At 36.8% G+C, this 13,593-nt stretch overlaps 1 protein-coding gene across 1 annotated transcript; it reads right to left on the bottom strand.

The window, feature by feature from the left end:
• Positions 1-916: 916 nt before the first annotated feature.
• Positions 917-6,331, bottom strand: LOC149876042 (uncharacterized). Its single transcript, XM_090075826.1, has 4 exons — positions 2,198-6,331; positions 1,899-1,964; positions 1,583-1,639; positions 917-1,415 (listed from the first exon to the last, which is right to left on the bottom strand). The coding sequence occupies exons 1-4, from the start codon at positions 4,986-4,988 to the stop codon at positions 1,105-1,107; spliced, it is 3,225 nt and encodes a 1,074-aa protein (XP_089931952.1). The 5' UTR covers positions 4,989-6,331; the 3' UTR covers positions 917-1,104.
• Positions 6,332-13,593: the final 7,262 nt, after the last annotated feature.

Below are 13,593 nucleotides of genomic sequence, written 5' to 3'. Positions count from 1 at the left end.
AGGCAAGATAAAATACAAGGTAAACGTAAAATAAAATTGAAGTCAAACAAAAGTTAGGTTGCATAAATACAAAAACTGCATTGCCAAAAATAGAATTTGTTGTCTAGAAAGACCTTTTAAACTTTGTTTCTTTCGTTTTTTGACTTAGTGAATCGCGATCTGGTTTTTCTTAGGCGCGCTTGTTTCTTAGTTGTTTTTTTTGTAAAGAAACTTTATTCAGACGTTTTTTTTTACGCAACTCCTTTAACATTATTTTTAACAAAGTATTCTTTTATACGTGTTTACATTGAAATAAAACCCTTTGCGTAAATAGAGATAAATTAGAGAGCAAAAGTACATAAAAAGCCTCGCTACTTTGCAGAAGAAGAATTGGATGGCAAGATTCGTGTGCTTTCTCTTTCGTTTAAGGTACTTCTTGAATATTTTTTCAAAGAAAAGTTAGCGTAGTTTTCCCCTTTTAAGCTTAGCTTACGCAGCTTGACATCACAAAACGCAAAAACCAATAAGGCATGATAAAATACAAGATAAACGTAAAATAAAATAGAAGTGAAACAAAAGTTAGACTGCATAAAAACAAAAAAAAAAAAAAAAAACATAATATACTTCTATGTATGTTTACATTGAACTAAATAAAATCCTTTGTGTAAATATATGAAAAAATAGAGAGTAAGAGTTCATAAAAAAGCCTCGCTATTTTGCTGAAGAAGAAATGGATGTCTAGATCTTTTAAAATAAGGAACTTTTTGATTTCTTTTTCCGAAAAATGGTTGGAGCAGTTTTCCTTTTTTAAATTTCACTTATGCAGTTTAACATCACAGGAAATATTATTTTGCTTTTTAACAAACTCTTAAAAACATCAGAAGTAATTCTAAATGCAACTCTATTAAAAGTTTTCACAGAATAACAAAACGACTTCTTTTTTTTTTTTTTAAAGATAAAAAAAAGTTTGAACTATCTTTAAATAAGAAATGTGAGAACAGTTTAACAGAACTTCTTGTTTATTATGTCTTTAGCGAAACAGATAAAAATATTTGCAAAAGCATAGATAAAACAAACTACACAAAAGGCCCATCTTTATTGCCAAACTGAACAAACTTATCTAAACTACATAAATGGTTTCACGATATTGCCATATTGAACAAACTTTTCTAAACTACCCTCTTTTTGAATTTTTAGCTTCATGTTTTTAATTTTGTCTTTAATATGGCTTTGGTAGGAGTACTTTTGCAAGACATGAATGAGCTTGTCACTGCTATGATTTGCCAAGATGCCAAGGTAATCTTTGTACGAGCAACTTGAGCTTACATCTGTAAACACGTCTTGCAAGATGTATGCCAACACCAAAGCTGCACATCGTGGAAAACTTCTGGTGTTGAACCATTCGTTGTGGCCAGGGCAAGCATTCAGCTCTTCAACTATTTCATTTAAAATTTTACAAACTCAAGTCATAACACAAAGTGATTAAATCAAATATTCATTTGGTTCTGAAGTAAGACAAGATTTATTCTGTTTTTTTATTTATTTTTTTTTTGTTGACCTTATTGTTTGCACTGATAGCAATAACTGGTTTTTGAAAGATTACCTAAATGGCATTGGCTAACTTCTGCTTTGTTTTCCTTTGTTCTTGGCTGAGTTGATCCTGAAATAAAATAAAACCATGTTCATTTTTCTAATTCATAAAAACCATCAACAGTTTCTAAGTGTTAGAGATGATAACAAGCTGTGCATGATTTCTAACGGTGATGTTTCTAACTTCATCATTAGAAATCGGGTAGACACAACTTTCTAAAAGTGCACTTAGCAATGATGGCTAGTTTTTGTTAACAGTTAACCATCTGAAATTGTGCAAGAAGAGGTTTGTGTTTATATATCTTTGTATAAATTAGGTTTTACATTACCGATGAGTTCTTGAGTGAAAGATGGCATTTCCAACTTGATTTTTTTTCTTCTTGGATCTTTTACTTCTAAAACATAATCAGTTTTAGTATCATTCACTTGTATAAACATTTAAGCAATCACAGAATTAGTCCTGCAACAAATACATACACACTTCTGTGTTGTTTTTTTGTTTTGTTTTGTTTTTTTTACAGCTCTAACAATAACAATAGGGCAAGGAGTTGATTTGGGCATTTTCATTTTTTGAAAGCGTGTTGAGATTTGCATAAAAATCAAAAATCAAAAATCAAAAAGAATTTACCTCTGGATGTAGAGGCAAGACTTTGGCTAAATAGGCTACCAACAGATTGAACAGCATAAGGTGAGAGCTGCTTTGCAAGAACAGTACCAGCCTGTTGGACAGGAACAGCTGAAACTGGATCAGATGAAAGAAACAAACTGGGTTTGGCCAATGTTTGCTGAAAAGCAACAAGGCTAGGAGTCAGAGGAACAGAAAAGACCTCTTTTGAAGGACAGAAAGCGACTTGCTGAGAAGGAGAAGCAGAAACAGGTTTGGCAACCACTTGCTCATTAAAGTAAACTGGAGAAAGATTTGCATGGTGTTCAATAAAATCGGGTTCATCAGGAAATAATGTTAATGCAAGAGGAGAACAAGCTGTGCCAACAGGAACAGCTAGAGTCTGATCTACATCCATACAAACAGCTTGTTCGTTAGGAACTAGTTGTGCAAGAGCAGGGGATAGTTCAAGAACTGGACCAGCGATTGTTTGTTCAGATGGAACAGACGAAACAGGAGTTGAGGTAGGTTCACACAAGAAATCTACGGCATGGTCGTTGCTATCCTCTAAAGGAACATTGTTTTCTACAGCTGGAGAAAACGGAACCACTGTGGTACAGCTGAAAGTAGCAGCACATTCTTCAGAGTCAGAACCGGAGTCTAAATCTTCCTCAAAGATGTCCTCAACCTCATGAAAACCGTACTCCTCTGCATTAGTTTGGAGCCAGTCCATCACATCCTTCTCCTTCTTTGGTGGTCTCTCAGACTTTTCAACAGTCAAAGACTCTATGACTCCGAAGGACTGTCCGATGCCCAGGGCAAAGCGCAACTCCTCTGCAGCGTTCCACTGGGACACATAAAAGCTATCCATTGTGTTCCTGCTGTGCTTCATGTAGAGTGTAGCGAACCGCTCGCGATCTTCTTTGCTGTTGTTGGCAAAGTAAGTGGCTATCGAACCGCGAATGCAAGTGGGAGTAAGACGCTTCATGGGAATGTTTACTTGGCTTTTTCTGAAGCAGGACGTCAGGCAAGAGGAGATAGCAGAGGAACCCATCTGGTAAACAGGCACTCTAGTTGCACCGAGTGTCACACATTCGTCTTTGTTGGGTCTCATCGATGGAAAAAGGGGCCTGTAGCAGTCGCTCAACTCCAAAACAGTCTTGGTGTCTGCAGCCATGTAGTGAGAGTCGTTGACAAGAAGGTCTCTGTATCTCAGCAAATAAATATCGATCAACACTTTCAAGTCGTTCGGCACTAGAATGTTTTTGGCTCCGTACTTGTATGCTGTTTTGTAGCGCTCTTGCACAATGCAATATCCACACTCACTCTTCTCAGCAGCCATGTAGTCTCTAATGTTTAAAAGAGCAATGTTAGATTTTCTTAAACTGTTAATTACAGTGACAGAGAGCAGAAGATGGTTTCGTAGAGACACAGCATTGTCTCTAGTCGGTGTAAGAGACGGCTTTCTAATCGATTCCACTAACTGTCTTACGTATGCAGACTTGCCATATTCGTTCAGCAAACTGACATTGATGATGTTGATGCATTTTTTGCTTTTCACAAGGCTCCTCCTCAAAGAACGAAAGGGCCTCAGCACTGTTTGTAACTCCTCCACCTTGCAGCGCAAACGTCGGATGGCCTCATGAGAAAGTCCGAAATAGACATTCCTGGCTTCACTGAAACGAAACAGGAGACAAAGGTAGACAAGGCGGTTGTACAACGTGTGACAAGACATGGCTTTTGTTTGGTCAAGTTCACTCAGCTTGGAATTGAGCTGAATGTTTTTAAAGTGCATGGAAAAGTATCTATCCTCCAAAACGTTGGAATTGGTGAGAGCGTTCGGGTGCAGCGTCAGCGTGCTGTCACAACATGTCAATATTTCAACAACTGCATTTTTGTAGATCTTTGCTTGTGACAAAGTGTTGTTGTTGGCTACCACAAGCCACTTTTCAAAATCTCTGAAGAGCTCATCTGCTGACTGGTAATAAAAGTGAAAAGCATCTTTGTCCAGCTGAAACAAGAGTCTCTTATCTTCTGTCAAGACGGAGGAGTTGGAAACCAAGTGCTTTAAGGAATTAAAATCAGAGTCTAGGACGGATTCGGTGTTCAGCTCTTTGTTTTCTACAGAGGTGCAGTGGTTTGCAGAAGGAGCCTCGGACGAACCAGCAACTGATGAGGGCAAGCTTAAAAGAGGATCAGAGGAAAGAACCGGAGAAGAAAAAGAGGAGGAAGGCCCAGGAGCAGAGGATGCAGAGCCTGATGCAGACGCTTGTTCAGCTACTGGCTTAATACCAAAGAAGGCAGGTCGAATAAATTGAGGGACATAGAGCTTGTCGTTGTCGTATCGCTTTGCCTCTGCAATCTTTTGTTTGATCGTCTTGGAATCGTAGAAATGAGTCTCTTTCAAGTGTATGTCCAGTCGGTCGTAATACTTCCAACATTGCAAACAGGGGTAAGGTTTTGGACAGCCGGACTTGCGTTCGAGACGAGCATGCTGAAACTTCCTGACCATTGCAGAGTAAAAGATGGAAGCTTCATCCAAAGTCCAAGAATGATCTTTTTTAGTCAAGTGTCTTTTAATGCTTGTGGAGGAATGTTTGCACAAAGGCATCGGACAGCTAACAGCGTACCTCTTCTTGGTACCATAGAAAGGTACAACCCTGTTTACGGAGCCACACGCTGCAACTAATGCGGCCCTGACTTTGTTTTTGAGCTTTAAGTCTCTCTGTTCTTGTGACTGCCTTCTTTTCTTCTTTTTCGCTTTAGAGTTCGGAGAAGGGGCAACAACAGTGTTGTTTTCTTGTGAAGAAGACATGTTCAGGTGTTTGTTTGCAACGGTTTATGCTAAAAAAAAGAAGACAGTTAGTGAGAGTGTTTTTCTTCTGCCTGCATCCTGGAATCCTGGAATGTTTACAACTGCAGGGAAGAGCTGTGTTTTTTCGAATCCTCTGCAAAAGAGAAAAAAGAAAGAAAAGAGAGCAACAAGAAGAAACAAAGTTTCCACTAGCAAATGAAAAAGAATGAGAGCAACTAGCATTACATGCATGGTGGCAGCAGTGATTGCTATTATGAGAAGGAGAGTGAGAAAAAAAAAAAAAAAGAAAAGAAACAAATAAATAAAGAGATGGAGTTTGAGAGGATCTCGCAACCATATGACTCAAAGAAAGAAACTGTGTTGAAAAAAGGCAAGAGAGGGCAAATAGAACTTGCTAACAAGGACAAATGACAGACATAACTACAACAGTAACAACTCTCATTGCAAGCATAATAACAACAGCATCAGCATCACTGACTCAGAGAGTGTTGACATAACAAAAAAGAAAACAAAAGTACAAGCCAAGTGGGGGAACATTAACAAACACTCATTGCAACTATAACAACAACAACAACAGCAACAGCATCACTGACTCAGAGGGTATTGATAAAAAAAACAAGCAAAACAAAAACAAACAAAAAAACAAATAAAAAAACAAAACAAGCAAATTGGGTGAACAGTAACAACTCTCATTGCAAGCATAATAACAACAACAGCATCAGCATCACTGACTCAGAGAGTGTTGACAAAATAAAATAGACAATAAGCAAGCAAAGTGGGTGAACAGTAACAACTCTCACTGCAAGCATAATAACAACAACAGCATCAGCATCAGCATCACTGACTCAGAGAGTGTTGATAAAATAAAACAGATTATAAACAAACAAAGTGGGTGAACAGTAACAGCTCTCATTGAAAGCATAATAACAACAACAGCATCAGCAACAGCATCACTAACTCAGAGGATATATAAAAAAACAAACAAACAAACAAACAAAACAAAAACAAAAAAAAACAAGCAAAGTGGCTGAACAGTAACAGCTATCATTGCAAGTAAAATAACAACAACAGCATCAGCAACATCATCACTGATTCAGAGAGTGGTGATAAAATAAAACAGATTAAAAAACAAGCAAAGTGGCTAAACAGTAACAACTATAAATACAAGTAAAATGACAAAAGCAGCAACAGCATCACTAACTCGCAGGGTGTTGATAAAAAAAAAAGCAACAAACAAACAAAGCAAGCAAAGTGGGTGAACATTAACACTCATTGCAACTATAATAACACCAACAGCAACAGCATCAGTGACTCAAAGGGTGTTGATAAACAAAAACAAAGGCACAAACAAAACAAGCAGAGTGGGTGAACATTAACAACACTTATTGCAAGCATAATAACAACAACAGCATCAGCATCACTGACTCAGAGAGTGTTGATAAAATAAAATAGATTATAAACATGCCAAGTTTGTGAACATTAACAAACACTCATTGCAACTATAACAACGACTACAGCAACAGCATCATTCTCAGAGAGTGTTGAGAACAAAAACAACAAAAAAGAACAAAAACAAAACAAAACAGAAAACAGAAGTACAAGCCAAGTGGGGGAACATTAACAAACACTCATTGCAACTATAACAACAACAACAGCAACAGCATCACTTACTCAGAGGATATTGATAAAAAAAACAAACAAACAAACAAACAAAACAAGCAAAGTGGCTGAACAGTAACAGCTATCATTGCAAGTAAAATAACAACAACAGCATCAGCAACATCATCACTGACTCAGAGTGTGGTGATAAAATAAAACAGATTAAAAAACAAGCAAAGTGGCTGAACAGTAACAACTATAAATACAAGTAAAATGACAAAAGCAGCAACAGCATCACTAACTCGCAGGGTGTTGATAAAAAAAAAAGCAACAAACAAATAAAGCAAGCAAAGTGGGTGAACATTAACACTCATTGCAACTATAATAACACCAACAGCAACAGCATCAGTGACTCAAAGGGTGTTGATAAACAAAAACAAAAGCACAAACAAAACAAGCAAAGTGGGTGAACATTAACAACACTTATTGCAAGCACAGTAACAACAACAGCATCAGCATCACTGACTCAGAGAGTGTTGATAAAACAAAATAGATTATAAACAAGCCAAGTTGGTGAACATTAACAAACACTCATTGCAACTGTAATAAGAACAACAGCAACAGCATCACTGACACAAAGGGTGTTGATAAACAAAAACAAAAACACAAGCAAAGTGGGTGAACATAACAACACTCATTGCAACTATAAACAACAACAACAGCAACAGCATCACTGGCTCAAAGGGTGTTGATAAAATAAAGAAATAAAAACAAAACAAGCAAAGTGGGTGAACAGTAACAACTCCCATTGCAAGCATAATAACGACAACAGCAACAGCAACACCATCACTGACTCAGAGAGTGTTGATAAAATAAAATAGATTATAAACAAGCCAAGTGGGGGAACATTAACAAACACTCATTGCAACTGTAACAACAACAACAGCAACAGCATCACTTACTCAGAGAGTGTTTATAAATAAAACAAAAAACAAAAACAAGAAACAAAAATACAAGCCAAGTGGGTGATTACTAACAGCGCTAACAGCAGCAACAACAGTGTCTTTAGAAACAACAAACAAGTACAACAGCAACAACTGCTTTTACAGAGTATAACAATAACAACAACATGGCACTAACAACAACAAAAGGGTTGGAATAAAAACCTGTAGGCAAAAGGAGAGCTGCATTCAGACAAGATCGATTACAAAGAGGCTCTTCTTTAGGACAGAGGAGAAACTGCTTTTGAAGGACAGAGGGACTTTTGTTGTTGTTGTTGTTGTTGTTGTTGTTGTTGTGCAGAAACCAACAAACTTTTATTGAACCGAATATAACCGAATATAACCGAAAGTCTTGTTTGCTTCTGTTTTGTGCCATCAAGAAGGGAAACAAAACATCAACAAAACAAACGAAGCAAACGAAACAAACAAACAAACAAACGAACGAAACAACAAAAAAAAAAAAAAATTAAAAAAATTAACAAACAAACAAACAAACAAACAAGCAAACAAACAAAACAAATAAGAATAACAGAAAACGCAGTACCGAAACCTCGCCATTTTTATCCTTCCTCAAGCTTTCTCTGGGCGCCAAAGACCGAGAAAGTTGAGCAAACGTGACGTTGAGGGGGGGGGGAGGGGGGTACTTAAGGACAGCAGACCGACCAATGGCACGCTTAGGAGAGACCCACGTGAATGCTACATTTTCTTTCTATGTACGCTGAATCCGCTCAAAGTCTGGAATTTCCAGCATTCACGTGTCATCACTCCAGCCACCAGATTGGCCCACACTTTGCACACTTTCAAGACTAGAAACTCACTTGTGCTCAATTTGAGCAAAAAAAAAAAAAAAACTAAGTCTCGCATGGCGACAACTTTCCAAAAGCAAACAAAGGCAAACGAAGGCAAACGAAGAAAAACAAAACAAATAAACAAAACAAAACCGAAAAGGGAGAGAGAGAGAGCAAGTCGACTCATTTCTTTCGACTGCCTTAAACGAGAAGTCTAAAACGTTTAAAAGTTGAAAACTAAGTTTTTTAAATGAGCTGCACCGAAAAAACTTTACGACAGTTTAGCTGGTTAAAAACGCAGAGGAAAATATTTTATAAAATTTAAGCGTTCTAAAGATGTCCATTTTTGTTTTTGTTTTTTTTATTTCGGTTTGTTTCTGGGTTTGTTTTTTTTTTTAAATTCTAGCGATCGAGCATATTTGAACGGTTTCATCAACCTGTTGGCGCACGTGCTCGAGAGCTTGAACTTTGATTGCTTTTGTTGTTGAGAATTGAGAATGTCCGAGCAGGTTTTTTTATCGATTTCATCGCTTGTGGCGAGGCAAAATCAAAACGCTTTTTGGACGAAAGAAAAGAGATTAAAAGGAAAAAGAGAAGAAAAAAAAAACAAAAAAATAGGTTATGTGTTATGAACATTTATTTTCTCACGCGATGACGTCTAGTTTTGTTAGAGTAATTAAAATATGGTATCAAGTTTGTAATTTCTATCTTATTTTTAGTTACGGATAATTGCCAATTATGTCACGTTTAGTATACACAACGCTGTTTTCTTAATAGCAATATGATACAAACAAGTTATAAAAAAAAAGCGTTCGCTCGATCTTCCTTAGTCAGTTGAACAAAAAGAAATTTTCACAACATATGATTGATTTGGTTGTCCTAGCAAGCTGTTTTAGCAAACGGCTAGAGGTTGCAACTGTTGTTCATTGAAAACGAAAAATCTAGCGTCAGCAACAAATTTTTGAATACATAATGTACGCAAAAGTGGCACTAACAAATGAAAATGTAAAAAACTGTTTACCTTGATGCCAGACTCGCAGAGATGGTTTGTCGCTCGTTGCTATCGACTGCGAACAGCTTTGTTGTTTTCGAAGTGCCTCTTCATTCTACTTATAGCCGAAGTTTTGGCTTCGAAAAAAAATACGAACGTCGTTAAGCTCAACGAGCTGCTTTAATTGTTGTTCGTGCGAAAACGAAATGCTTAAAACGGATAAAAGTGTTGGCGTAATTACACTTTTTGACCGCGATGCAGTTTGTCAACTCTAGCGTACTTTTTTGGCTCGTGGAGCAAAAGCCTCATGATAATAGCAAAGGCTTAAAATGTCTTAACATGTCAGCAAAGGCTTAATATGCTTAATAAACTGTGGTTAAGTTTTTGCGGTGCAGTTCATTTACAACTTAATTTGCAACTTGCTGGCACAAGCAAACGTTTATGACTTCTCGTTTAAGACAGTTGAGCGAAATCAGTCGACTCACTCATTCTCCCTTTTCTGTTTTGTTTTTGTTTTGTTTTTTTGTTTTTGTTTTTGTTTTTGTTTGTTTTTTTTTTTTCTTTGTTTGTCTTTTGTTTAAAATGTAAAAAACTCGAAAGGAAAGTTGGTTGCTTTGTTTGCTTATTGAAAGTTTCGCCAGTTGCAAGACTTAGTTTTGTTTTTGTTTACTTATTAAAATATCGAGGAAAATATTTGAGGACATCGCATTCTAATGGTGCCTTTATAACAACATCTAACGATTTAACGTTTAATGTTGTGCTCAAAAAAAAAAATTCCTTTTATATCTCTCAATGGTCTCCAACGATAAAACTGCCGACCAATCGCAACGATTAAACAGCCAACCAATGGCAGCTCAATGGTCTCCAAACAAGAGACTGCCGACCAATGGCAGCTCAGTGGTCTGAGAAGTGAGATCATTCGATTTCCTTTTATTATCTCCAGTTTGAACTAGTGCTTGGCTTGTGGTGCAGAAACTAAAACTTCCCGTTTTTGTATTTTGTTTTGAATTTCTTTGCTTTGAGCTTTTTAATCGATCGATAGCTTTAGGAGAAAAGAAGAAACCCCTCTGACGAAGTCTTGGCTTTTTAAAAAACGCTCAAATTTTGGCAAACAAATCTCATACAAAACGCTACCTTGATGTCAAGCTTTCGTTACTCCCTACTCCCTTCTAGCGGAGGGCGGCAAAAAGGTGTTGCATCCTAGAGCTAAAAGTGAGGAGGGAAGCAAGTTTTTTTTTCGTTTTGTTTGCTTTTTTATGTTTTTTGTTTTTTTGAGGGGGGAGAGTTAGAGGGTAAGGGGGTTAGGGATTAGAGGGGGTTGGGGTTACGGTTTGGAAACCTGGGGACGAGGATATCAAGCAGGAGTTTAGTGTTAAGGTTAAAGGGCCCACGAGGGGCGTCCTTCAATTGTAAAATGCCTTTAGACGCACGTGTCTAGTCGTCTCGTTGCATCGACCTAGAGGAGTTTTCTGATAGATCTTGCGCTTTGGGCTCAGTTAATCGGTCTGTATCCATTGTAAACACGGTGTCTGCCGTTAGAAAATCGTTAACCAGGCGTTTGTGAGCTTTAACAACCATCCCTTTGAGTTTAAAACGAACGTTCTTCAAAAGCCACTCGAGATGGAGGTACTCACGGAGGTTTGTTACGGTAACAACCCTGTGGTTTGCCATCTTCTTTCTTTCCGCAGCGTCGCAAACGCATCGGCCGGTCTCTTAGGTGACGAAAAAACGTCTGATCTCTCGACTGGAATGCTTAACGTACTAAGATTAGTAGAGTTAGTACTAAGAGTTGCATCTGGCCGCCGTAATTTTCTTCGATGATGTCTTGAAAATTTCGTGACGTCGTTTTCAAACCTCTAGGGTCGATTTTAACCTTCGACCTTAAAGTCGATTTTAGCCTTCGGTGTGGCTCTGTACAACTTTTGCGGTGAAAAAGCTTGCGCGGAGTCTTCAGTTGTAATTTAGCCGACAGACGCTGGCAACGCAGAAACAGAATGACTCTTGGGCGGCGCAAACCGAGCGTTCAGCAAATTTCTAGCATTTTACGTCCAAGCGGGACAATCTGCACGACAAATAAAGCTAACTTTCTCGTGCAACAGTTAGTCACTGGATCGTTGGACGAGTGTGTACAGCTGTTTTGCGTCGAAAGCCGACCGGTGGTCGGATGCGACTCTTCTTTTCATTCGAAAATCAGAACCTGGCCATCAGTCGTGTATCACCATCGAATGCTTAATGTAGTGATTTCTCGAAACGACAAAAGCTTGTAAAACAAACAGCTTCGCTGTACTGTTGCCTAATATGTTAACGGATGGCCAGGAACAACCTTGGTCTGTAATGAATGAGTTCGTTTCTCCATTCGAGGCACTAATTACTGCAGTTTTAAAAGTCACCTAAAGTATAAGCTCATCTCTCCATTCAAGAAAAACAAGCATCAGAGTTTCGGAAAGTTTGCATGCACGACACCACCATCGATGATACTTAAACAAACAGAAAATGAATTGCAAAACAGAACCACTGAATTGCAAAACATAACAACGGACAGCTTGTAAAATGCATGGTGATGAGCTTCTTCAATCCAATCAAGGAACCAAGCATCACAGTTTCGGCAATGGTGCATGTGCAAATCAGCAAACTGTGATACTTAATCAAACAACTTCACTGTTTTGCTTAGTTTAAGAACGGATGGCTAAGAACAACCTCGTTAGTGAGTATGAAGTCATCTCTTCATTCAAGGAATTAATAATCAGAGTTTTAGAAGTCTCTTACGTGCGATACTACTATCAACGGTACTTAATCAAACAGCCTCTCAGAATGGCCTAGTTTGAGAACGGAAGGCTAGGAACAACCTTAGTAGTGGGTCATCAGTTCAACTTTTCATTCAAGGAATTAAGCATCTAAAATCTGAAAATAAAAAGAAGAGCTCTTTGTTAGAAGTTCTTATTTTTATTTTTCCTCAACTTCTATTTCTTTTCTTTTTTACTTTTTTTTTTTTAATGATAGTTTTTCTTTTTTTTTTATCTATTTTGTTCGTTTAAATTAATACAACAGGCGTTTTAGGTCGTTTCTGTAACATTATTTAACACTTTAAATTGTAATAAATATTTGAACAGAAGAAAATCCCTTTCGTAACGTTAAAATGTCATAAGAACATTTCATCTTTACCAAATACGCTTGTAAAAATAGTTTCACTTTTAAAGTTTGTTGTATATGTCTTTTAATTTAGTGAATCGCAATTTGGATTTTCTTAGGCGCACATCTACTTTAGTTGCTTTTTCTTAAAGAAAGGTCACCAGAGTTTTCTTACACAGCCCCTGCAGCATAATCTTTAACAAAATACTCTTTTGAAAAGTTTTACATTGAAATAAACAAAAGCCATTTGCGTAAGTAGAGATAACTTAGAGAATAAAAAGTGCATAAACGCCTCGCTACTTTGATGAAGAAGAAACGGATGACTAAATGCAACTTTTTAATTTCGTGTGCTATCTCTTTCGATTAAGGTACTTTTTGAATATTTTTTCAAAGAAATGTAGCGTAGTTTTCCTTTTTTAAATTTAAATCATGTTTAAAGGTAGTTTTTGAGTATTTTTTCAAAGAAAAGTTAGCGTAGTTTCCTCTTTTTAGATCTAGCTTATGTTAAGGTAGTTTTGAGTATTTTTTCAAAGAAAAGTTAGCGTAGTTTTCCTCTTTTAGATCTAGCTTATGTTTAAGGTAGTTTTTAAAATATTTTTTTAAAAAAAAGTTAGCATAGTTTTCCTCTTTTAGATCTAGCTTATGTTTAAGGTAGTTTTTGAGTATTTTTTCAAAGAAAAGTTAGCGTTAGTTTTCCTCTTTTAGATCTAGCTTATGTTTAAGGTAGTTTTTAAATATTTTTTTAAAGAAAAGTTAGCATAGTTTTCCTCTTTTGATATAGCTTATGTTTAAGGTAGTTTTTAAATATTTTTTTTTAAAGAAAAGTTAGCGTAGTTTTCCTCCTTTAGATCTAGCTTATAATTCAGGTAGTTTTTGAATATTTTTTCAAATAAAAATTAGCAAAGTATAGTTTATTTAGCATGACATCACAAAATACTAAACTCAAAAAGGCAGATAAAGTATAAGATAAACGTAAAATAAGATATAGATGAAACAAATGTTAGGCTGCATAAAATCAAAAACTGCATTGCCTATCATAAACACAAATGTCTAGTGAGAGCTTTTAAAGTTCGTTCTTTTCGTCTTTTAATTTGGTG

Source organism: Hydra viridissima, unplaced genomic scaffold (assembly GCF_058129835.1).
Source record: "Hydra viridissima isolate aposymbiotic clone 2 unplaced genomic scaffold, HvirCarnegie_v1 scaffold_51, whole genome shotgun sequence".
Taxonomy (NCBI): Eukaryota; Metazoa; Cnidaria; class Hydrozoa; order Anthoathecata; family Hydridae; genus Hydra; species Hydra viridissima.
This window is presented reverse-complemented; position numbering and strand designations above follow the sequence as displayed.